Source organism: Polypterus senegalus, chromosome 1, assembly GCF_016835505.1.
Source record: "Polypterus senegalus isolate Bchr_013 chromosome 1, ASM1683550v1, whole genome shotgun sequence".
In the NCBI taxonomy this organism is placed as follows: Eukaryota; Metazoa; Chordata; class Cladistia; order Polypteriformes; family Polypteridae; genus Polypterus; species Polypterus senegalus.
In genome coordinates, this window is record NC_053154.1 from 169,163,110 (window position 1) to 169,190,909 (window position 27,800).

Consider the following 27,800-nt stretch of genomic DNA (forward strand, 5'->3'; position numbering starts at 1 on the left):
GGTCACTCCAGCTCTATAATCACTCAGCTGGAGCGACCGCTTTCTTCAGCCCCTTCAAGTGTTGGCCAAACACTCCCCTCATGGGCACACCTCCCAGCTGCCTGCTCTGTCTTGATCGAGCCTGCTCTTGCTTGCTCGCACTCCCGCACCGACTTTCTCTGTCCTGCCTCTTGCCTTCTCCTGCAACCTCTGTTTCTTTCTTTCTCATTCCTTTATCTCCCATAGCCGACTTGCATATTCTATTAATCGAGAGGGCATGGCAGCTGTGGCAAATCAGCAGTCCCAGGAACAATCACAGATGTGGACAGTTTTCCACCTCTGCACTTAGGTGAGAAACGCCCACACCGTGAATCGCCCCAAGAGCCGCTTCAGCCACACCACCATGCCCCCTCGCTAAGCCGCGGCGCGGTGATTATTTAAAAGTGTCCCTTTTTGTCGTGAGCTGTGGACCCGCTACACCACAGGATGTGATAATAGGCTGCTAGCTGCTTTCTGCTTATTGACACATTTACAGGACAAAAGACACTGATGGAGAGGTGCAAAGCGATTTAAGGTGGGATGGATCTACGGGTTTTTTCGTAGGCTGTGGTAATTCTAATGTGATTATTTGGAATTTCTTATCTATCTGCTCTGTATGTCGGTTATCTTATTTTAGTCTGTAAAATGTAGTATATTTTGAAAGTATTTTTAAAATTGTTATCTAATTGATAAACATTAATATTAAAAATAAAGTTGTAGTTGTGGTATGCTCAGTTGCTGTCTTCAAATGCATATTGAAATCTTTAACTGTCAGATACACTATTAACTAAGAATATGACTTCTGTTATTGAAAATGCCACACATGCTGCCAAATTATTTTGATGACGAGATGAATGTTCATAAAATCAAAATTATGTTATTGTTGTACTTGATAAGTCTGGATAATGAAACTGTGATCAGTAGTTCTCTTTCAACATAATTCTTTTGAAAGTGAGGGAAAAGCTAAACATGTGGCAAAAATTTTAATACCTTTGTAAATGACATAACTGGTTTATTTCTTCATAGGGATCGGAGAAGAAGGCCCTCGAGACTCTGATCACAGCTTGCGGGACCACAATCCTACCACTGGCAGTAGCCTTCCTTTTCGAGATGAAAAGCAGGAGACTGTGGTGGTACGGCCTTATCCGCAGGTTCAGGCACATGGTCAGGCCCTTGCTTTAGCTCAGCACCATTCTCTGCCATCGGGTACCTCTGTAACTGTCACGGCACCTCCGGCACACCTAACCCAGGCCATGTCTCTGTCTTTTCCAGAAGGGGTTATGAAGGTAAGCAGTGGCAATCTCTAGGTAGTTTTTCTTTTAATGAGTCAGATGATAACTTAGAACAGTACCTTTCTAACTAACTTAATGTACACTACAGTAGAAAATGAGGCGTGTGTTTAAAATCTGGTGTAGTAAATTTAACTATGTTGTTAAAAAATGAAGATGCTTTTAAGCTTATGAAGTGTTGAATAAATGCTGACCTACTTGTAATACATCTCTGATTTCAATCAGAAGTTCTTTATTACAATACTTTTAAATGATTAATTTGAAATAGTTATCCACAAATGATACAATGGGAACATTTTGCATTTCAATAATAAGTCAGTGGGTTAGTAATAGAAACAAACCATCAAACCAGAAAGGGGTTATGATGAGTGACCAGTTAGGGTTTAGAAATAAGAGATGAAGATGATAGAATGTACTTAGAAATCCAGTTTTGGTGTACCTTTAAAAACTTAGTTAAGCAGAGAAGAGAGTGGCAAATTTGGGAGATACGTCTTCCATCCTTTAAAGTGAAATGGGAATGCCAAGGCTATCTGCTTGAATATGCTCTGCAATGCTCTGGTAGCCTTTCTAGAGCTGGTTTGGGCTTTGCATTAGGCTCTACCAGAATAGGCTGTGGTCTTCAAAAGACCTGTGATTAAAATGATAAAACTTACATATGTATAGATACTTGAAAATGCTTGAAATTTTGAGTAACAAATTATTATTCTATATCATCCTTCCCTTTTTTTTCTAGGTATCTGATACGAATAGAACCATTCTGTTTTATTCTTAGTTATGGTATTGTGTTTTTATTATCAAAATTATCCAAGCAATTACTTTTGACTTTGTCTCAATTTCACATAATTATTGATCACTGCATGTCTAATTTTGATTTATACTCTGGCTCAGAAAAAATTCCAAGAGCATCAAGCAAAAGGCAGGAGCCTTTGGTGGAATGATCATCTGTCACAGAGCATACTTCTTTATTATGTATTCTCACATGTAATGCGAATAGCACCTACTGCAGACCTATTATTCAAGGAGCTTGTTCAGGAAGATTTGATTTTCATTGTGATATCTAGAATGGAGTGTTTTGGAGTGCTGTACAGTGTTTTGAAGTTTCAGCATGTCCCATTGAAAAGCAGAGAAATTAAAATGGAGAGGTATTTTGTGCTACTAGTTTACTGTTTAACATTTACCTTAAGAAAGGTCTCTCCATGTTGTATATTTCCCTCTTTTGCTCATCCGATGGCTGCTGCTGTCAATAAAACATACTCCCTTATACAAGGTAGGCAAACACCTCTGGCACAACCTCTTGCTTATCCTGCTGCCTGAGGAATTTGACCATATAAATTTTAAAACAAAAAAGTAATTTATCTAGAAGTAAATTTTAGAGAAAAAGAATTATGTAAGCTTTGATCTGTAAGCATAGAGTGAACAAATATGTGCTCTGTATTTATGTTACACTAAAAACAGTCATGGACCCTTATCTGCGTATTTAAATGACACTATAATTTATTAACAAAGATTCCGACCTGCTCTCCGTCGTGGTCTGAAGTAGTCAACAATTTTAGCTTTAGATTTCGTGAGAATTTTTTAAATTTTACATTTAGGAAATGTGAAATACAGTTAGCCATGGAACCTGCAGAGATAACAATAGGACATCAATCAGTACCATTTTTATACCACTTTATTTGGAACATGTTGTCTTTAAAAGCTTTTGAGCCATCACAAAGCTATTTGGGCTATGTTTGTATTTACATAATATTGTAAAGTACTGTTAAAATGCATGCATTTAGTGTAGTCTGCTAACTAATGTAAGGGCATTCTATTATCACTGTTGTTGTAGTATAACACTACAACTAATAAAAAAATATTTAATAAACAAAATGCACCTGAATGTTACACCATGCATATATTTTCTAACTGGTTCAGTATAACTCGCCACTTATCCTTAAAAATTTTTGAAATGTTGGAGGAATACTATACAAAAATTAATAATTTTGATGTTGTATCTTATAATGTTGACAATAAATTTAAAACACATGGCTTTTATGGTTGAATGTTTATTGGTCATTGTATTTTTGATACAAAGGGCTGGCACCTTCGTAAGTGCATACTCGTGCCTGAGCCATTCTTGCCAGCTCACTCAGTGTTGTTTACCAAGATGTGCAGTGTTTATTTTAGCACAGGTTTGACAAATGCCTGAGCCCTTAGGACAGCTGCCGAGATTGTACCAAGGTCAACGTTTTCAGAGTAGTAGATAGACACTAAAGAAGACAATGGAAAAAAAATGTTTAATACTTGCATTGTGTGGATAATAGTATTTTGTCAATGATTTCACTTAATGTTAAAATAAAAGAGTTAGCCTGTTGTAGTTTTACATATTGTGTTTCAGTTTTTCTCAGCATGTTGGCATCTAGCAAATCTGATCTTAATGTTCAGTAACGCTAACTGTAAGAATTCATGAAGCATATTTGTGCACTTACAATTTTCCCTTGGATGTAGTTTTTGCATCCTAATATGGCTTCAAAAAGGAAAAGAAAACAAACATTTATTTTGATGTGTTGCAAGAGAAAAAAAACATGATTGTGACATTTAACAATATACTGTATGTGACAAGTAAAACCAACTAATTTTGCACTTTATTGCTGATTAAGAGGCTGCACAGTAGTGCAACATAATACATGAACAAGACAAATTGCAAACTTTTAAATCCTGTCTGCATGCTAATCACTAATATTAAGAAACTTGTTTGACTGAACAGACCTAAGCATTGGAGTGGGGACGAAAGTAGGGAAGAAAATGATCATATTAATTGCATATGTAATGCAATAGATTTTAGATTCCTAGGTTTGAATGGAGAGACACACACAAAACAGAGTTTCATATATCTGTAGTTTGTTGGAATAAATCAAAATGAATGGTGGTTCTTTTCTAAGAATCCTGTGTTTATTGGTCCTTGTAGGCAAACCCTGATCAATCTGAGCAGCTAAGAATATGCTAACCCACTGGACTTTTTGTTTTTGTAAAGGAAAGCATTTTAGTGCTACACTGTTATTGTATACGTTTACTCTTCTGAAAGCAATCCCATTATAAATGCAATATTTACTCAATATTGCATTTTGTGCCTAGTTTAGGTCATTCTGTACAATCCTTAGTTAAGCATAAACTATCTGATATTACTGCTCAGTTATACATTGGTCATCAACATAAAATCTGTTTCATGACAATATGCATATATTGTGTATATCTTCAAGCCATTTCATTTTTCACATTGAATGGATAACATAATTACTATTACACCGATTACACAGAAACAGATACATTAAATGATGCTAAAAATCCTATGAACTAAAGTGATAATTTTAAACTCCCAGTTAATTAATTGAATAGGAACAAGTCAGATGTGGTTTAATAAAGAACAGTGGAAGATGGATAAAGACGGTAATTTCTTAAGGGGCATTGGTAATGAGTTTAACTATTATAGAACACATGAAAGATTTCAAAGTTGGAACATTTTACCATTGTTTAGGCTCTTTATTAGCTATCAGTTTTGTGTATATTTAACTATTTTTGTAACAGTGAAACATATTCAGAAATAAGTGATAACAGAATGCAGTTATATGCATTAGTAGACTGTATTAAGTACATGCTTTTTAACAGAACTTTATAACACGGTTTCTTAAACTGGTTTTCCACTTTTACGTTGTGACTTACTATTGTATTTATTGGGCATGGGTGATGTGTAGTTTTATTGTATCTTGCGATGGGTTGCAGCGGGTTGTTTAAGTAATGGACATTGCTTTGCCATGACATTAGTGCTGACTCTCCAAGGGAAAAAATGATCCAACCCAACACCCCCACCCCACACACACACACACACAAAACACACACGCAATCACCCAACCGATACTGTTGCCGGCGATTTTCCAAAGGATGGTGTCAAGCTATGATTGTAAGGGAAGGGAATGTCCCCGTTCCACACAACAACCCCCCCACAACCCCCCATCTTCATGGACTGGGTCTTGATGACCATAAGAAGGGCAAGATTAGGTTATGAAAAAAAAGTTTCAGAAACTCTGCTTTACAATATAATGTGCATACAGTAACATTAGGCAGCTAGGTGGTGGCTCCGTAGCTTTCGCAGAGAGCAAATTTCCAATTCATGTGATGTAAAAAATGGCATAAATTGTGGTCCTATTGTTAGCTGTTGATTGTGAAGTGTCTATATCTAACTTAAGTAAAATATTTTTGAAAGATGTACAGTCATGTATAAAAGTAAGTATACCCCATAGAAATGGTTGACTTTTTCAATATATTTGAAGAAGAAAATGAGAGATCTTAATGCAAATTGTGCCTATTTAAACAAATGACACATACAGTTGACAAGGTGCATTTAATCTCATTATCTAAATTTCAAAAAATTCAGATTTGTCAAATGGAAAAAGGTAGTACACCCCTATATTTATCACCACTTCAAATCCATAAAATTATAATCGGGTGTTTCAGATTATGTGCCAATAATTTAATTTAATTTGTTATTGATCAATGTTATCTCATGATGCCAAGATCAGAAACTCCCCAAGGCCCTCAAAAGGAAGATGATTGATATCTAGATAGATAGATACTTTATTAATCCCAAGAGGAAATTCACAAATTTCAGTAGTACCAAAACAGATTGTGGATGCCTATGAATCTACTAAGGGATTTAAAAAGGTGGCCAAATTTGAAGTTAATCATTCCATTGTAAGGAAAATCTACCAGAATTGGCATGCATTTTAAATGACTATTAATTGGTCTAGGACTGGCAGGCTTAGCAAATTCAGCCCAAGGGTTTACCATTTCATACTTAAAGAATTCTCCAAGAACTCTTAACATTTCAGTGCAAGAACTACAGTTACCTCTTAACAAACGTTTTTGTCAAGGTGCATACATCTATAATGAGAAAAATATTTGAGAAATTTGACTTGCATGTGCCAGGTATGAAGCATTTGCAGTCTAAAAATAACATTAGAGCAAGAGTACAGCTTGCCATTGCCATTGAAAATACACAATAGGCAAAGACCAGGGGCCTCATGTATAAACGGTGCGTACGCACAGAAATTTTGCGTAAGAACTTTTCCACGTTCAAATCGCGGTGTATAAAACCTACACTTGATGTAAAGCCATGCACTTTTCCACGGTACCTCATACCTTGTCGTACGCAAGTTCTCCACTCGGTTTTGCAGACTGGCGGCACCCAGCGTCAAAACAGTGCTACTGTTCCTGTGTGGCTTTATAAATACACTGAAACTAACCGCATATTGTTTATTAGTGTAACGCATCTGATTGTAATTAACTTGTAACAATATAATGGTCCAGGGAATAGCCATAGTATTCCAAATACCATAACTGCTTTAGCGTTGTTACTGTCACTGCACCTTCTTTTTCTTCTTTCAGCTGCTCCCGTTAGGAGTTGCCACAGCGGATCATCTTTTTCCATATTACTCTCACTGCACCACTCAGAGTATTTATATCGCTGTATCTGAGTGTGAATCACAGTAGCAGCTGATCGGCAAGAGAATTATCGGTAAACAGCTTCAAGTATACGCTGTCTCAGACACGGCAAAACGTTTCAAAGCCTTTTGTGTACGGACCTCGAGGTTCAGAAACCGTTTCATCCCAAGAACTATAAACGCACTCTATCAAGTGCTCCTTGTAGAACTGTTTGTACTTAAGCACAATTGCCCCACTGTAAACTTGCACTACAGTTATAATATCGCACAACCTGAGCCACTTTATAAAGCGCGTATTTACATATGATGACGATATCATTTCTAAGATGAAATGCAGCAAAATATGTTTATTATGTTATACAGATAAAACTTTAACTTCATTTAAATAATCTATATTCTTCACTGGGACTGTCGTGAAGGATAGAATAATTAAAAATAATTAAAAAATGTACCACGAAGATATTTCAATGTTCCTTAAACGTTTTGAAGAATCGGCGCTCTCCAATTCTGATTGGGTATTTGGAAAAAGAAAAGCAAGGACTGCAGTGGCGGCTACGCCAATATACATTGAATATAAAACAGAAAGAGAAAATAACAACACAGCTAAAAACGCAGCGACAAATTTCGGCAAAAGTTAAATGCTTGTGTCATGAGCATGAGGCGGCTATGCAGTGTCTGCAACAGACGTGGCCATCCATTGTGCATAAGCTACCTTACTGACATTGGCGGGCGAAGGAGCCACCGATTCTTCCTCTGCCCAGTGCCACCACAAGTCTAGAGTCGCCCCTGAGTACTGCTGCAATAAATTATTTCATCGAAGGTCGCACACAATTACTGTGCCGTGAAACTCATGTTTAATAACGTGATTTAACTCCTATCATCATAAAAATGATATCACGTATTCATCTCAGTATTTTAGTTATTCAGAGAGCTGTAATATCACGAATGTCATGGATTCTGTGTCCAGTTGGAGGAAGAGAGCCGGTTTAAGAAGCAAGTAGTGATTCACATACACAGAGCACATAGAAGATCAAATACAAAACAAAGCATTTAACGTGCTACTTTAATTACGATGTGATTTGAGAAACTGGTTAATTAAACGATTTTAAGATGAAATTTATGATGTTCTACTTTAATGACAAAATAAACTACGTGATTAAAGTGGAAATGTCGAGATTGAAGTTGACATTTCGTGCTTTTTCCCCACTGTGGGCCTTTTTTTCTCTGTACCTCTGTAGCCTCTGTATCCTAATAAGCTTTCATATGACACTCAGACAGTGGGCTACAACTCGCCTTTTCACGGCGACTTTGATATGTGACTTATTTTTTATTTCCGGCACTGTGCGATTTTGTGAACGTGAGCTTTCAAGTTTCTCCAACACGCTATGTCACTTGATCAATTTCCTTTTGTTGATTATACAACGGTTTATTTGAACAAATAGTATGTTTTTCCTTTGCCTCCACTTGGTATTCGCTAAAATTCTTATTTTCCCCCGTGCTTTTCCCATTGTCTTTTCACAGAAGGCTGAGCTTAAGGGCGGTTTATATTCATTTGCATATTCAAAGAGGCGTAATTCTGGGAGGAGTTGAGGCGTTGCATAAAGCGCGTGCACGAGCGTTACTTTTCACGCTGATCGGGATTTATGTAGCGGAAGAACGTGGAAGTTGGAGTACGCACAGATTCTTGCATCTGGATTTTTCTGTGTGTGAGCACATTTCGGCTTTTATGCTTACGCCATGTTATAGTGCGAGTTCTACGCACGGCGTTATACATGAGGCCCCAGGCCTCCTGGAACAATGCGTTCTGGACAGATAAATTGAACTTTTGAGTTGCTTGGCCACAGTAAATGTGGATCTGTTTGGTGCAAATCAAAGACAGCATTTCATGAACCTTTATGTGAAATGTGAAGCATAGTGATGGAAGCATTATGGTTTGTAGTTGCTTTGCTGCCTCAGGACCTGGGCAGATTGCAGTCATTAAGTCAACAATGCTTTCTGCATCTTAAAGTGTGCTTGAGGAGAAGCACAGTAGCAAATCCACCAAGAAACTGCTCAAAAATAAGAAATTGAGGGTTATGAACTAGCTACCTCAAGGCCCTAATTTGAGTCCCGTTGAAAGGTTATAAGGGGATATGAAATGGGCATTGCATACAAGAAAATCCAAAAACATCTTGCAACTAGGCCTGGGTAAAAATATTGATTTTTCCAATTAATTATTATTTTTCATTTAAACAATTTGATATTGATACTTAAAGTCTCAAGATCAATCTCATGAATGTCTATCCTGCTCAATTTCTATATGTAAATTTTTGCTTACCTCTGGTTTTTGTTGTCCGATGCAGTAGATGGCGCTAATACGCCTGTTTAGACATTCCATGGAAAAGCCACTTTACTACTTGGCCTAAAATGGTGTGTCCTCTTTAACTGAAATCAGCGTCTTAGACACTTAAATCAGATGTGTGAACTTACTATGGATTCAAACGCTCCATTGGTAAAGAGCTACTGGATAAAAGATGGAGACGGCGGGTAGCTCCAAGCTTCTGTTTAGTTCACCTCCTGCACAAAAAGTTACACGCAAAAGTTAAACTGCTATAGATTCTGTTAAGATAATAGACCCTGAAGATGAGACCCTACAATGTGCCTCAACTGGCAAAGCAAGTAGGTAATTGTTGGAATTTTCAGAGCAGCCTGCAATGCAAAAATGAGCATGTGCTCAATGCAGCTGACTTGAAATAGCGTTATAATAGTGGCATTATCAGTCACATTGGCTGGTTCTTTTTCTAATGTTACATTCATTTAGTGACACTGTCAACAAGCGTCAGCTCTAGATCCTTGTTTTAAAATACTTCCTTTTTGTCTGAGAACTGTTAGGAAAAATTATCGAGACTGTTTAATGTGACTGCTATAAGTGAGCAACTGAAGATATGTGTAAGTTGTAAAATTCTAGATTACTTCCCACTGTGTCTTTAATTTGTTATTTTCAATGTCTATTAATGTCTATTAATGGAATAAATTTAGTTTTTAGTTTAAAATAGTTTAGTTCAGTGGTCGGCAAACTCATTAGTCAAAAGAGCCAAAGATCAGCAGTACAATGATTAAGATTTCTTTTGAGAGCCAAATTTCTTTTCAAGAACCATGTTTTTAGGAATCGGTTTAAACTAGCTACTAGCATTAAATAAAATCAGATATCATAATAATAATAATCTTATTTATTGACAAAAAAATATTTTTTACATTAAAATAAAAATATGACAAAGCATGCATTTAATGTGAACAGTGACCTTGCATTTCCTTGGAAAGTTTGGATAAGTCAGGTTTGTATGTAGTTGTTTTTAATTTCAAGCAGGATTCCAGGTTCTCATCAATAAGACGATTTTTCAATGTACTTTTGATAAGGTTCATGCTTGAAAAAGATTGTTCGCATGAATATGTAGAGCCAAAGAGTGAAAGAACAGCAAATGCTAGTTTTTTTTTTTAACTGATCATATGAGTCAGGAATACTATTCCAGGTGTTGAAAATTATCTTGTCTTCCTTCTCCAGGTCTTTCAAAGCAGACCACTTGTGCTGTAAACTAAAATCACATTTATTTTTTTCCAATTTTTCCAGATCAGCATTAAGGCGTTCAAATTTCGAGCTCCATAATTCTTTGTTTTTTAACTCCAGTAATTGCATTTCAAAAGCGCCAATGTCAATATTAAAAAGAGAAAAATTCAATTCTGATACGTCAGCACTGAGAGGTTTTTTAACAAAGGCTAATGTAGCCATGCTATTTCTGAATTCCTGAACCCTCAGTAGAAAAGCTTCCCTCATATTTAACATTGCTGTTTTGAAATAGTAAATGTCAATTACTGAGTTATTTTCTTGGCGATGTTTCAGCAGGCTTGGAAAATGAATTAGTTTCTCTTTCAAAATCTTGAGCAAAAAGGGATAATTTGTTTTCCAATGAAATTACTTCTTCCAACATCGAAAAAATTGTGTTTCCTTTCTCCTGTAGTTTACGATTAAGATTATTTAGATGAGATGTAACGTCTACCATAAAATAAAATTTTTGGATCCATTGATCGTCCGTTAGTTCAGGATAGTCAACACCCTTCTCAAAGAGAAATGCTTTAATTTCTAATAATACGGAAGCGAAACGTTTTAAAACGTTTCCTCTTGAAAGCCAACGTACCTTATTATGCAGCAGATCATCTGCGTACTCGCTCTCCATTTCAACTAAAAATTCTTTAAATTGCTGATGATAAAGAGCTTTAGCCACAATTGTGTTGACAATCTTGACCACCAATTCCATAACATTGCAAATTTCTTCTGGAAATGTCTGCGCACAAAGCGCTTCTTGATGAATGATGCAATGGTAAACAAGTATCTCGTGATTGATTTTTTTCCTTCAAAATAGAAACAAAACCTTTTCTCACTCCGGTCATACTTTTTGCCCCATCTGTTGAAATTGAAACAATTTTATTGAGTGGAATATGATGTTTCTCCATGCATTCAATGACAGTATTTGCAATATCCTCGCCACATGTTTGACCTTTCAGTGGCAATAATCCTAAAAGTTCTTCTTTAGGACCTGTAGACGAAATAAATAGGACAAAAAGTGAAACTTGCGCTGTGTCATTTATGTCACAAGACTTGTCAACAGCTATTGATAAAGCTGAAACCAATAAGATCTTCGATTTGCTGATCTATACTAATAAAAGGCAAAGCCCTCACTCACTCACTCACTCATCACTAATTCTCCAACTTCCCGTGTAGGTAGAAGGCTGAAATTTGGCAGGCTCATTCCTTACAGCTTACTTACAAAAGTTGGGCAGGTTTCATTTCGAAATTCTATGCCTAATGGTCATAACTGGAAGGTATTTTTCTCCATTAACTGTAATGGAGTTGAGCTGCAATGACGTGGGGGGCGGAGTTTCATGTGACATCATCACGCCTCCCACGTAATCACGTGAACTGACTGTCAACGCAGTGCGTAGAAAACCAGGAAGACCTCCAAAAGCGCTTAAGAAAACATGCATTATATAATTGAGAAGGCAGCGAAACAATAAGAAGCGAGCGAGTGACATATAAAACCATATTCATGAGTGCTGCTACCTCAGAAAGAAAGCAAGGTGTAAACCTAAACTTTAAATTAAGTTCATAGACAGGCTACCGCTGGCGTTTCACATGCCCACAGGTAATGCGGGATACAAGTTTAATGAGAGGACGCAGGATATAAACGAGAGTTTTGATCACTTTGTAACTAAGTTAAAATTGTAGGTGAAGGGGTGTGCTTATGCAAATTCCGAGACTGTGTTTGTGGGGATTGACAGTTAAGGCGGGTGGGGAGTCACGCCATCATCTCCCCCCATTCATCTCATTTCTCTGAGCTGAGCTCCAGCTAACGCCGTCTTCGAAGCAACTTGTCAGACTGCCACCAAATACTCACAGAAAAATCCACAAGTTAATACACACGCTCTCTAGAGTTTCTCCACACTGAATCCTCCAGGCACTACTTACAAAAGGTTACATTGACAATCGTGTTACGTTATTTTTAAAATCTTTCCTTTTCTTAGCACAAGCACAGCTGAGAAGCTTCATGCATGTGCTCCATAACGCTAAAAAATAATGCATTTAATCACACTTTGCATTACAAGCAAAGGGAGCTTTTGTCAATGCATGATTTCCTGGTACACGATTACATTGATCAGCGCATCCCGATTCATTTTACCCTCGCACCACCTTAGTTTGAGAAGAAGTATGAAAAATATGAGGTTAACACAGAAAAACAGATCACCAATTCAAGCTTTATGAATAATCGATTCGCCATCAATAATTGTTTTGGTAAAGCCATCCTCCTTCCATTTTATAATTTTTCCGCCACTAGCCATGATTAAATGAACGGTAAAAAGTAAGAGCGCGCGGGTGACTTATTTAGGCAGGCATATATATGACAGCAACACTCATGACAATGTCAATCATGTTACGCTATTATTAAAATGTTTCCTTTTCTTTTCATTACTTCTTTAACACACTACTTCTCCGCTGAGGCGGGTATTTTGCTATATATATAATATATGAATTACCTCCAAAGAGCTGAGACTTTTGATATCATGAACGTGTGTACAAAAGGGTCTCCTGCCCAGCAAAGTCGAGCAGCCAGCGCGCGTGCATAGCTGTGCCGCCTTTGAGACGCTGACTGCGCTTCTGCTTTAAGTCAAAGTGAGCACTTTTAATTTTTTCATCCTCCCCTGCGCTATAGCCCAGACAAGTGCAAACACGGACCCCTTTTCTACACCACGGCAAAATAATATTAAGGCGATTCACACTTTCTTTGCACGTATACGATTATGAGGTCCTCACCTCGATTATGAAGACACGCACACGAGTGGAGGACTGACAGTGCCATCACAGCCGATTAATGGCGGGACGCCTCACCAGTCTACACAAGACCCACCGCGACTGTCCCCAAAAGGCGATCATAACGTCAGCGAACACATCTCTCTATACTATATAAAAGAAAAAGGCAACTTTCCTTTCTTTACACCTTTTTCCTTTTATCCCAAACCAAAGCCTTTCTCTTAACACTGCAGAGGACACAAAACTAATTTTCTTTAATTGCCGGTAAGGCACATTACCAGAGGCACAAATTTGAACGCTCACATAGAAAATGTAATTTCTATACCACAGCCGTCGTGTAGCGCCTTTCAAAAGGGATCTACTACCGAGAGATGATCCATATACATTTTAGCTGCTGTTAGTTACTTACCTGTTGTGTTACACAGTCTTTAAAATGTAGTTTACCTGCAACCACTCCAGTAGTGCTCAATGTACCTGTACTTCTTAAAACGTTAATGTTTTACTGTTTAATAACTTATAGACTATATTTTATTATTTTTCCCTTATATATATATATGCACACACACACATATAATTTGTGTGTATGTATGTGTGTGTATATATGATGTAGATAGGTATGTATATAGATATGTAGATATGATGATATGTATGTATGTATGTATATATATATATATATATATATGACAGCAGCAATCCAAGCTGTGAGAAAACAGTAAAAAGGAGGCGTGTCAGACGTTGTGGTACATTTTCTGATGCAGCTAGACGAAAATAACTTTGTGACGCTGCCGCCAAATACACAAAACAATTACTTTGACAATCATGTTACATTATTTTTAAAATATTTCCTTTTCTTTTCATAACTTCTTTAACACATGACATCACTCACGCACGGGTATTTTGCTATATATATATATATATATATATATATATATATATATATATATATATATATATATATATATATATATATATATATATATATATATATATATATGACAGCAACACTCATCACTCACAACAGTGACAAAACAATTACATTGACAATCATGTTACGTTATTTTCAAAATGTTTCCTTTTCTTTTTCATTACTTCTTTAACACACTACTTCTCCGCTGCGAAGCGCAGGTATTTTGCTAGTTGGTTATATTTGAAGACATTTTGACTGTTTTAGCAGATAGTGGTAACTCTTTAATTTTTTTTAAGAATTTCTGACTTATTCTTAAATTCCCGGAATAGCTCTTCGGATGCATTTATAAAACAACTTTTAATGTACTCGCCGTCTGTGTATGGTTTGCCTCTCTTAGCAATCTCTTGACTAACAATAAAGCTTGCAATATTAACATTGTTGGAAGATTGCGCCCAATAATTAAATACAGAACTTGATTTTTCTTGACTCTTCTGAAGTTCCTCAACTGCTTTCTTCCTCGCATCACCGGCGGGATATTTACTGCCAAATGACGCATGTTTAGTTGTAGTTTCTTTCCAAATTTGATTTCTTGTTATGTGCCAATTTTCTTGACAAATAAGACAGGTCGGAAGGCCATTTGAGTTTTGTATAAACGCGAACGATTCGGTCCATTCAACTTTAAATTCATGGTTTTCGTCTTCCATTTTTCTTTGCTTCTTCTTTGTAGCCATGTCAAATAGGTGGCACCTAAACACATGTTTCGTTTTGTAACAATAAAAGCAGCAACACAAAGTTAGAACAACTTATTAAATTGATGCCAAAAAATACCAGTGAGATCTGCAGCTGGTTGAAAGATACAAGTAGCTTAATGTGCTTAAGGTACTGTCGTCGCTCACGTGAGACTTTTCGGCACACCAGGCACTGATCACTGTACACACTGACGGACAAACTGTGACTGGCTCGGTCTCTCTCAACTCGTGCGTCAGTCGCGTGTGCCTCCTCTGCGCCGCATATCCCGCTTCCGCTTGCGCTACGTCAACCCGACTGACACCCTGGTCGCCCGCACGTAGTCAAAATCGATTCGTGGCAGAGCCGCATTCAAGTGGCTAAAGAGCCGCGGTTTACCGACCACTGGTTTAGTTGAAGGGTGTCCACATGGAGATTCGTAACACATGAATAGGTTATTGAATAAAATTTATTATTGAAGAAGCAATATTTGATTATTTTAAAATAATATTATTTGCAAGATGATTTAGATGTTTTATGATGTAGAAGCCATTGCATTTTATTAAAAATAAGGAGCCTCCCCTCCCCAATAATGTGTGGACTCTAATGTGGCAATACATATGTTAGTTAAATTATGGTGGATTTTGAATGAGTGCAGTGCTGTGATTTTTTTTTTTTCCTTTCTTTTCAAAACAATGATATCTGATAACTTTTCATTACTAATCAAGTATTTCTTCTTAAATGTCATTCCAGGCTTGTGCATATTTTATGAAGTCACTATGTAGACACACTTCAAATAAGAGGTTATTGAAATCTGTCACATTTTATTAATATTCTTTAAGCAGGGTTAAGTAATTTAGAAAAAAAAAAGCCACCACTTCAAATATGTCTGTGCATGCTAATTCAGTCCAGATAAAATTGATTGTGAATCAATTTGGGACTTTGTGAATTGGAATTGAATTGGGACATTCGTGCTGATACCCAGCCTTACTTGCAACTGAAGAAATTTTGCATGGAGGAGTTATCAAAAAATTTTACTGAATCGAAATTAGCAATTCCATTATGTCCTTTTTTAATGAAAAAAATCCAGAGGATTCATCAGTCTCTCTGTACGGATTCCTCCAGTACTACATTTGAGTTTCACCCACCAACTCACTCATTCTCTCCTCTTTTCAGCTTCCTACTTTTCTCAGGAATCTCAGATCTTGTCTGTAAGTCTAAGCCATCCACCTGTCAACTGGACCCCCTCCCTACAGTTCTAGTCAAAGCCTGCTTCCCCTCTCTGGTCCCCCTTATCTCTGCTATAATCCACTCTTCTCTCACTACTGGTACTGTTCCTTCATCTTTTAAAATTGCTGCAATAACCCCAATACTGAAAAAACCTGGTGCCGATCCGACTAATTTTAGTAATTTTCGTCCTATTTCTAATCTACCATTCATTTCCAAAATTCTTGAAAAAATAATGGCTGTTCATCTTCATTCTCCTCCATCCATCCATCCATTCATTATCCAACCCACTATATCCTAACTACAGGGTCACGGGAATCTGCTAGAGCCAATCCCAGCCAACACAGGGCGCAAGGCAGGAAACAGACCCCAGGCAGGGTGCCAGCCCACTGCAGTCATTCTCATTTATCTCAAAATAATCTGTATGAACAGTTCCAGTCTGGTTTTTATCCCCTCCACAGTACAGAAATGGCACAAAAATTACTAATGACCTCCTTGTGGCAGCTGATTCTGGTTTAATTACTATTCTCATCCTCCTTGATCTGAGTGCAGCCTTTGACACTATTTGTCATACTACTCTTCTCAATGGATTATCTTCGATTGGCATTACTCACACGCTACTAGACCGGTTCAGATCCTACCTTTCAGGCTGCACTCGGTTTGTTCAGCTTAAAACTTTCACATCCCAATCCATCACTGTTACTTCAGGTGTGCCCCAGGGCTCTGTCCTGGGGTCCCTCCTTTTCGTTATTTACCTCCTTACCCTTGGCAATATCTTTCATAAATTTAACATTAGCTTCCACTGTTCTGCTGATGACACCCAGCTCCATCTCGCTAGCAAACCTACTGCTTCCTTTCCACCCTCCTCACTTACTGATTGCATAGCAGAAATCAAATTCTGGTTTTCTTCAAATTTTCTTAAATTAAATAGTGACAAAACTGAGATTCTCCTCATTGGTACAAAATCAACATTATCTAAAACTGATCATTTTTTTCATTTGTTGTTGCTAATTCCTCTCTCTCCCCTTCCCCACAGGTTGAGTCTGGGTGTCATTCTTGACAGTACTTTTATCCTTTCAGTCCCACATCAATAACGTCTCCCTGTCTGCATATTTCCACTTGCGTAACATTAATTGTATTCGCCCCTCCCTCACTCCCCACACCACTAATATCCTTGTCCCTAGCCTTGTCACTTCTTGTCTAGATTATTGCAATTCCCTTTGCTTTGGTCTTTCTCACAGATCTCTTTATAAGCTTCAACTGGTCCAGAATTCAGCTGCCCGCATCATTACTAGAACCCCCTCTATTCACCATATCACTCCCGTTTTGCAACAGCTTCATTGACTCCCATTTCAGTTCTGAATTCAATTCAAAATTCTCCTACTAATTTTTAAGGCTATCCACAACCTTGCCTCTCCATATCTGTATGACCTCCTCCATGTTGCCATTCCCTCCCGTACCGTTAGATCCTCTTCCTCCATCCACTTGACTGTCCCCTTCGTCTGTCTTCCCAGCTTTGGAACTTACTGAGCTTAGAAATATTGAATAATTTTCACTTTTCAAATCTAAATTTAAAACTCATTTGTTTAAGACTGCTTTTTCTCTTTGATTACAATTGCTCTGTCTGATTTTAACTTTTGTATTTTACTTTTATTTATAATCTGCATTTTGTCTATTGTTCGGTGTCCTTGAGTGTTTAGAAAGGTGCCTACAAATAAATAAAATGTATAATTATTAGTATTATTTTTTTTCTTTCAGAATAATGTGGTGCAATATCTTCTAGGATAAGAGAGTTTCATTGTAAAGTAATTATCATTTTTGGAGTGCTGATAATTAATGTTCTGTGTATTTTATTTTTTCTATAAAACATTCTGCTTCCTGCAGTGGGATCACCCTGCTATAAAATGTGAAACAACATAGTTTTCTCAGATTTTATTTATTTTCATGATTTGAGAATCTTGGTAAGATTGGATTTTCTTGCCCCTGTGGTCATGGGATTGACTCATTTGTGAAAAATGTTTTCCTTTATAGATAAATTATAGAATTACTTATATCCAGTTTATATTGTTTGTATAGTGTCATTCCAGTTAAAGAGCCACAGGCTTATACACCTTTACAGATAATTTTTAATAGCCTAAATTTGGAGTAATATAAGATAATATGCAGTGCAATAATATGTCAGTTTAATAATGAATCCCTAACATTAAAGAATATTTTAAACTTTCAACATCTAAACTAAATTCGTTTTAATTTGTCTGTTATATCTGCTACTTTACAGCATTTCAATCTGTCTGAAATGTTACTACTTAACCTGTCAAGGGGAGGGAAAAAAACAGAATGTCAGTCCTCTGTTACTAGTATGCTGAATACCACCAGTTGAGCATTTATTTTAATATTGTTCACAGATCCTTCAAAGTTAATCAGGAAATCACTTCTTCCTTACTCATCCCTTCTCTTGCTCTCACAGTCTTTTCAGATTTTGGTCGTCTTGCACCATGTTCAAGAATGTTATTTTCAAAACCGCAAGTTGCAATGGACTAGATGCTTCATTTACTTAAAGTGAATTGAATATGATTCTGTCCTGCAGTCTGTTTTATATCTTGTTTTGATGTATTACTGTGCTCACAGTAAAATAAACTGCTTAAACAAGCCTAAACTACCAGTGTTGGCTTCAGTAAGCCATCCTTGAGCCCAAAAATGAAGACTGTTTTCTACTACTGACTGCATTCTGACATCTTAAAAGCATAAAGCCACGGACTTCAACATAAGCAGCAGTACAGGGCTTCCTTACAGTTTGTGGCAAATTATGTATACCACATTATTTGGTAACTTATTCCATTTGTCTATGGTTCTCAGTCTCAAGAAAAACTTTTGTTAATCAACTTCCCATAACAATTTTCCAACTGTATCTCCATGTTCTTGTTGAATTTGTTTTAAAGCAACAGTCTCTTTTCACTGCACTAATTCCTTTCATAATTTTAAACACTTCAATCATGTCACCTCTTAATCTCCTTTTGCTTAAACTGAAAAGGTTCAAATCCTTTAACCTTTCTTCATAACTTAACCCCTGCAGTCAAGGAATCAGCCTAGTCACTCTTATCAGGATTGTTTTTAGCACAGCTGTGTCTGTTTTGTTTTTTGTACAACGCAGAACAAAGTTGTATGTAGTATTCCATGGGCAGCCTCACTAATCTATACTAATAAAAGGCAAAGCCCTCACTAACGCATCACTAATTCTCCAACTTCCCGTGTAGGTGGAAGGCTGAAATTTGGCAGGTTCATTCCTTACAGCTTACTTATAAAAGTTAGACAGGTTTAATTTCGAAATTCTACGCGTAACGGTCATAACTGGAACCTACTTTTGTCCATATATATGGCTATAACGTGCGGCTCGGTCACCGTGTGAGGCGGAGTTCTGCCTGCCCATATAAGCCCTTCCGTCAGCAGCTATACAGTAGACACGCTGCTGCGAAATATTCGCATGTGAAGGACTGTGCTTATGCAAACGTAGATGAGATAGTCAGGCACAAACTTGGCGAAAGTGCGAGAGAAACCTTTAAGTGCCGGGTCTTAGCTAACATTAAATAAAGCCGTGAACATCGCAAGATCGCACAACATTACACAAGCACAGCTGAGAACCTTCGATGCATGTACTCCGAGCGGCTCACGTGAACTGAATTTGCAGGACTGGAAATGGTAAACCCGTGCATGCAGTGTGTGATTTAACAACCCTCTAATGCTGAACAAGCCTTTTGTACACATATAAATAGGAAAGCAAGGTGTAAAGCTTAAGTTTAAATTACGTTCATAGACACGCTGCCGCTAAATATTCGCAGGCAAATCCACAACTTAATACTGGGAATGCCTGTTAAACATCTTAGATTCACGAGTACCGATTTGGGTAGTGATCACTTCGATGAATGAAACCTGTTCAAAAAATGCATTACACAATTGAGAAGGCAGCAAAAGAATATGAAGCGAGTGACACATACAAGCATATTCGTAAGTGCAGCTACTGCAGAAACAAAGCACGGTGTAAACCTTAGGTTTAAATTAAGTTCATAGACAGGCTGCCGCTGGCGTTTGACATGCCTACGACGAATACGATATTCGCGAGATACAAGTTTAATGAGAAGACGCAGGGTATAAACGAGACTTTTGATCACTTTGTAACAGAGTTAAAATTGCTGTAACGGAGTTAAACTTGCTGGTGAAGGACTGTGCTTATGCAAACGAATAGGAAAGCAGGGTGTAAAGCTTAACTTTAAATTAGGTTCATAGACACGCTGCTGCTGGCGTTTGTCATGCCTGAGATGACTACGATATTTGCGAGATAGATCGCACTAGATAGCACAAGCACAGCTGAGAAGCTTTGATGCATGTACTCCGAGCAGCTCACGTGAACTGACTTTGTTCTGGCTTTAACTACTGTGAAATAAACAGGAAGTGCGAGTCTGTGCCTTTTAATAATCTCGAGAGAGAAACATGGTGGCAGCGTAGGTGACTGAACTGCGCCGAAAGTCACGCCAGTTTGCTGTTAAAAGTTCAGGATGCGGAGATGCTCACATGAAAGGAAAATGGAGGGTCTGAGACCGCCGCTGACATTAAGCCTCAATGCTAAAGACCTGGCGAAGTCATGGAGAACATGGAAGGACAAGTTCAGATTATTCACAGAACTTGCAATGCCGGAGGCAGAGGAAAACACTAAGGTCAGATTATTCCGTTATCTTATTGGAGAGAGCGGCAGAAAATTGTGTCAGGCGCTGACCGGTGATGTAAGACCTGATGAGTTAACCATGAGCTTGATGATACGTAAATTTGATGAACATTACAACCTGAAAATAAACTAAACTGTAGAGAGGTACAGATTTTTTTCAAGAAATCAGGCAAAGGGAGAAAATATATAGATGACTATGTCACAGGTCTAAGAGTGTTAGCAGGCACTTGCAATTTCGGGGAGATTAAAAGTTCCCTTATACGTGACTGAATTGTGTGCGGAACCAGTGATGCAAGTTTAGAGAGGTGCTGTCGAAGGAGAACAGCAGAACAGTCACACGGGGTTCCCTATTCTATACTTTTCCCGGTGCGTCTCTCTATAAACCATCCGTGCGGGAACATTATCATAAGGCTTAACAATCCTATTGTTACACTTTCTACGTGCACCCAACCGTCCTTATTACGGAGTGTATTAGTGTATTACAAAGCTTAGGTGTAACCTCCCTTGATTTGTACTGTACACGTTGTATTGTATTACTTAAGATTCTATTAGCCTTGTTAATGGCTTCTGAACACTGGCAATTAATAGTGGGGAGTCCACTATCATGCCTAAATCCTTCTCGTAAAGTGTGTACTATCCTGCATGTAATCCTTTACATTTGCTTTCATTAAATTTCATCGGCCACAAGTCTGCCCAAATCTTTATGCTGTCCAAGTAATAAATTAATTGATTCTAGATTCTCTGCTAATCCACATATTTTGGCATAATCTGTTAATTTTATCTTGTTGTTTAAATACCTGTCCACATCATTTATTATATTAAAAATAGCAGTGGTTCCAGCACAGACCCCCGAGGTACACCACCCTCAACATCACCCAGTTCTGATAAGGTTCCTTTTACCTTAACCCTCTGCTTCCTGTGTTTTAGTCAATTTCTGCACCCATGTACACACTACACCGTGAACTTCCACTTCATTTAGTTTGATGCCCCACCTCGCATGTGGGACCTTATCAAATGCTCACTAAAAATCAAGATAGATACATAGACATCCTGTATAGCAAAGGTCATGTAAACGCAACATGTAAAATTCTTCTGCATATTCTAAATTAAACAGAATGAAACTGAGTGATGTCACTTGAACTTAAGTTACTTCCAGTGTATTTATGACAAAAAGAAACCTTTCTTGTTTATTGCTTGATATTATTCTTTTCTCCATGTAGATGAAAAGCTGTACTACACAATTTTTTTCCCTGTACTCTTGTATTGGACAAAAAATATGCAGAAAATGTTCCTTATTGGAAAGTTTAGCACACAGGGTGATGTTCATCTTTAAGCAGTGGTGGTTCTTATTGGTAGTAGGTTTGCAGTTGTAGGGTTACAGATCTGCTCCAAGTGTGAAACTCCAAAAAAAAAACTCGCCTCTACTCTCTCAGAATGAATTGCTAACAGAGGACTTGAAAGACATTTACTTTGAAGACACTTGCATGTCCATCTCTGCTTGCTCATCTTCTGTTTTATGTCTTTTTTCCTAAATTTTTTTTTAAAATTAATTTAATTAATTAATTAATTAATTAATTTTTAAGTTTTATTACATACTAGCAAAATACCCGCGCTTCGCAGCGGAGAAGTAGTGTTTTAATGAAGGAAAGAGAAAGAAAAGGAAACATTTTGAAAATAACGTAACATGATTGTCAATGTAATTGTTTTGTCACTGTTATGAGTGTTGCTGTGATATATATATATATATATATATATATATATAGTAAAATACCAGCTTCGAGCATGTCATGTGTTAAAGAAGTTATGAAAAGAAAAGGAAACATTTTAAAAATAATGTAACATGATTGTCAAAGTAATTGTTTTGTGTATTTGGTGGCAGCGTCACAAAGTTGTTTTCGGTAGCTGCATCAGAAAATGTACCACGACGTCTGACATGCCTCCTTTTTACTGTTTTCTCACAGCTTGGATTGCTGCTGTCATATATATATATACACACACACACACACACACACACACACATATATATATATATATATATATATATATATATATATACATATATATATATATATATATATATATATATATATATATATATATATATATATATATATATATATATATATATATATATATATATATATATATATATATATAATCTAGATAGGTGTGTGTGTATATATACATACATATATATACATATACTTGTGTGTATGTTTGTATGTGTCTATATGTGTGTGTATAGCTTTGGTCACTGAGTGCAAGGGAAAAATAATGAAATATAGTCTATAAGTTATTAAACAGTAAAACATTAACGTTTTAAGAAGTACAGGTACATTGAGCACTACTGGAGTGGTTGGGTAAACTACATTTTAAAGACTGTGTAACAAAACAGGTAAGTAACTAACAGCAGCTAAAATGTATATGGATCATCTCTCGGTAGTAGATCCCTTTTGAAAGGCGCTACACGACGGCTGGTATAGAAATTACATTTTCTATGTGAACGTTCAAATTTGTGCCTCTGGTAATGTGCCTTACCGCAATTAAAGAAAATTATTTTGTGTCCTCTGCGTGTTAAGAGAGAAAGGCTTTGGTTTGGGATAAAAGGAAAAAGGTGTAAAGAAAGGAAAGTTGCCTTTTTCTTTTATATAGTATAGAGAGATGTGTTCGCTGACGTTATGATCGCCTTTTGGCGACAGTCGCGGTGGGTCTTGTGTAGACTGGTGAGACGTCCCGCCATTAATCGGCTGTGATGGCACTGTGAGTCCTCCACTCGTATGCGTGTGTTCATAATCCGAGCTGAGGACCTGATAATCGTATACGTGCAAAAGAAAGTGTGAATCGCCTTAATATTATTTTGCCGTGGTGTAGAAAAGGGGTCCCGTGTTTGCACTTGTCTGGGCTATAGCTCAGGGGCGGATGAAAAAATTAAAAGTGCTCACTTTGACTTAAGGCAGAAGCGCAGTCAGCGTCTCAAAGGCGGCACAGCTATGCACGCGCTGGCTGCTCGACTTTTGCTGGGCAGGAGACCCCTTTGTACACACGTTCATGATATCAAAAGTCTCAGCTCTTTGGAGGTAATTCATATATTATATATATAGCAAAATACCCGCTACGCAGCGGAGAAGTAGTGTGTTAAAGAAGTAATGAAAAAGAAAAGGAAACATTTTAATAATAACGTAACATGATTGACATTGTCATGAGTGTTGCTATCATATATATTCCTGCCTAAATAAGTCACCTGCTTCTTTACTTTTTACCGTTCATTTAATCATGGCTAGTGGCGGAAAAATTATAAAATGGAAGGAGGATGGCTTTACCAAAACAATTATTGATGGCTTAATCGATTATTCATAAAGCTTGAATTGGTGATCTGTTTTTCTGTGTTAACCTCATATTTTTCATACTTCTTCTCAAACTAAGGTGGTGCGAGGGTAAAATGAATCGGGATGCGCTGATCAATGTAATCGTGTACCAGGAAATCATGCATTGACAAAAGCTCCCTTTGCTTGTAATGCAAAGTGTGATTAAATGCATTATTTTTCAACGTTATGGAGCACATGCATCGAAGCTTCTCAGCTGTGCTTGTGCTAAGAAAAGGAAAGATTTTAAAAATAGCGTAACACGCTTGTCAATGTGACCTTTTGTAAGTAGTGCCTGGAGGATTCAGTGTGTTGAAACTCTAGAGACAGCGTGTGTATTAACTTGAGGTAAATGGGAGGGGAGATGATGACGTGACTCCCCCACCCGCCTTAACTGTCAATCCCCCACAAACACAGTCTCTCGAATTTGCATAAGCACACCCTTCACCTACAATTTTAACTTAGTTACAAAGTGATCAAAACTCTCGTTTATATCCTCGCGCCTCTCATTAAACTTGTATCCCGCATTACCTGTGGGCATGTGAAACGCCAGCGGTAGCCTGTCTATGAACTTAATTTAAAGTTTAGGTTTACACCTTCCTTTCTTTCCGAGGTAGCAGCACTCATGAATATGGTAGTATATGCCACTCGCTCGCTTCTTATTGTTTCGCTGCCTTCTCAATTATATAATGCATGTTTTCTTAAGCGCTTTTTGTAGGTCTTCCTGGTTTTCTACGTACTGCGTTGACAGTCAGTTCACGTGATTACGTGGGAGGCGTGATGATGTCACATGAAACTCCCCCCTACGTCTTTGCAGCTCTACTCCATTACAGTTAATGGAGAAAAATACCTTCCAGTTATGACCATTAGGCGTAGAATTTCGAAATGAAACCTGTCCAACTTTTGTAAGTAAGCTGTAAGGAATGAGCCCGCCAAATTTCAGCCTTCTACCTACACGGGAAGTTGGAGAATTAGTGATGAGTGAGTGAGTGAGTGAGTGAGTGAGGGCTTTGCCTTTTATTAGTATAGATGCATATTTGAGCAGGGTTGGAAACTGGGTGATACCACAGGGCAGCTTCAGATGTCTTGTGGAATCACTTCCTCAATGGGTTAAAGCTGTTTTAGTGGCACAAGGAGGATCTACACAATATTAGGAAGGTGGCTTTAATGTGGTGGCTGATCAGTGTAGCTGTTGATGAACATTTTTCTGGAAATAAATCCAAATAATCATTTAAAAATATGTTTATACTTGGGTTGTGTTTTATTGATTGTCCTGTTTTTTTTTTTTTCAACCATTTAAAGCACCTTTTGCTTTTTCTGAGTTGCTATCTCTGCCCGAGCACTTCACCACCACCTGTTTATTTCTTTCTTGAAAAAACATTGAATGAGGCATTCTTTGTTTCAGACATGTATTAATACCTGATTCTTTTGAAACCTACTGTATAATAATATGGTACTAGTTATTACTATTTATTTTCTTAATTATGATTAAGTTTGAAGAGTAATACAACCTAAATAGGTTGTGTCATTCTTACCTAAACATGTACTAGTGTTGAAATGATAGTTTCCTGTATAACAAATACAAAAAGAAGAAATGAATATGTGGAATACATGTCTACTGTCACTGACATAGTTTTCATTAGAATACGAATGAAATAAATGACGTTTTCTTTTAACATTTCCGGTCCAGTGTGATTTTTGAAGTAGAAGGGGAGAGATAAAGGAAAAATTTTAATACATTTTATTTTCAGGTTTTTTTTTTCTCTTTTTTTCCCCAAGTCTATTGCAGAATAGATAGAATGCCAGCATTCTCTGTTCCTACTATTCTGGAATAGTCTTGAGTATTTTTACTCGGAAGTACTATCTGATATTGTGGTCTTAATATTTTTTAAGTATAGCACTGCTCTCATGAAAGCAGCTTTTTTTAGGATGATGGAATGTAACTTTTATTTTTAAAATTACTGTGTTAAAAATAATTTATCAAGGAGATGGTAGATTACTTAAATGTTATGAAAGCTTTCTAAGTAAAAGCAGTTAATTTATTATTGAGGCTAATCTGAACATGTACCAACACAACATGTCTGTTTCAGATGCATTGTTTCACCTTTTGAACTTCTTATGCCCTGCTCAGACATGTGGTACAAAGGCAGCTATCTACAGTATACTTCATGAATAGATTTAGGTTGCTGTAGATTTTTAAGTCCCCCATACAAACACAGATTTGAAATTTTCCTAATATGTAACCATTTTTATCAGTCAGTAAGTAAGGCAAAACCACTAGCATGTGTCAGAATGGTATAGTGCTGCACAAGGTTGCTGTATCACAATTAAATAATACTTATTACGATATACTGTTTATTGTAGAGAAACAATTTGTACAAAGGGGATTAACCCTCAGTAAAATCATGGAAACGGAAGAAAAAAATGTCAAGCCAGGGCACTATTTTTGTGAAACATTTGTCAATGGTACATGTAGAATTCACTTACCATTTCTAATTAACTCCCCTGAAATAACATAGGAGAAAATCTGGACATCAGAATCCTATTTCTTGAGCAGGTAGCTAGTCCATTATACTTTTCATCAGATAAACTCCTCTTCAGATCTATCTCAACAACATAATGATTATGAACCAGTCCCTACTGACGTTGCTTATAGTTGCTTACATGAATTCAGCTATAAATGTGTTGTTATCTGCATCTATAGATACTTAATAATGATATAATAGTACAGTATATTATTTTAATATTGTAATTTGTGTTTTTGATCATTTGATGATGGCACCCACTTTGAATACTAAATAAAGATGGAAAAATTAGCTGTGCATATTGAATGTTTATCTTTGCTGTTCTGGTAAACTCCATGCATTCATTGTTCCTTTAAATGTTTGCTTTCCATAGGTTTCAATACTATGTCAAATGAAACATTTATACAATGTCTTGTATAAGAGTACAATTTTGTAATGTGCTTTAGAAATAAAGAGCTTTTGCCTGTATGTTTCAGCCAACCTTGAAGTCTACCATACCCAGTCGACCCATTGCTCCAGCACCAACTTCAAGTCAAGGACATCTGGCTGTACCACCAAAAGTGCCAAGTCATGTTGCTGTCAGCATGGAAAGCAGCATACCTCAAGCTTCTGCGATTCCTGTAGCAGCTATTAGTGGGCAACAGGTGAAGTTAATGTTGTAGTGCATTGGCTATATTCCTTGCTGTTTTATTCGTGATTTTTTTTTATTTTGTTTTTAAATAGATGAGAGAGTTTCTAAATATGAAACTGCCAGATTCCCTTGCCAACTTCCCAGGCAGACAGTTATTGAGAGTTTGTTGAATACATTGTATACCTCTGTTGTAACACTTCACTGTCTGTTACTAGATATGGATAACTCGGAGAATAATATGTTGTATAAATAGGAAGTAAATTTATTTATTTTTTATATTTCCTCAGGGGCACCCAAGTAACTTGCAGCACTTGATGGCAGCCAACTTGCAGATGTCCATCATTCGAAACAGCACCCCTACAGCACCCTTACACATTGCACCCTCTCCATCATCACCTCACACCTTTACCTCACATTTACCAAGAGGTAAAATTTTATTTTGCTGTTAAAAGTGTTGAAGCAAAAGGTACTGTTACAGATCCAATGAGGAAAATGCTTTGGACATACTGTATTTGTAGGGTTCCAGTTTGTATTCTGTAGTCTTGTATTCCAAGCTGCAGGTTTGTAGTTCCAGCCTTTTT

General features: G+C 37.1%; 1 protein-coding gene across 2 annotated transcripts in view; it reads left to right on the forward strand.

Moving 5' to 3' along the window:
• Positions 1–27,800, forward strand: part of sap130a (Sin3A-associated protein a) — a 78,042-nt gene that overhangs the window by 19,075 nt on the left and 31,167 nt on the right. For both annotated transcript variants that reach the window (XM_039762710.1, XM_039762718.1), the window contains exons 3-5: positions 1,045–1,304; positions 27,065–27,232; positions 27,507–27,645. In XM_039762710.1, coding sequence (XP_039618644.1) covers positions 1,045–1,304; positions 27,065–27,232; positions 27,507–27,645 — 567 coding nt within the window. The remainder of the gene's footprint in view (positions 1–1,044; positions 1,305–27,064; positions 27,233–27,506; positions 27,646–27,800) is intronic.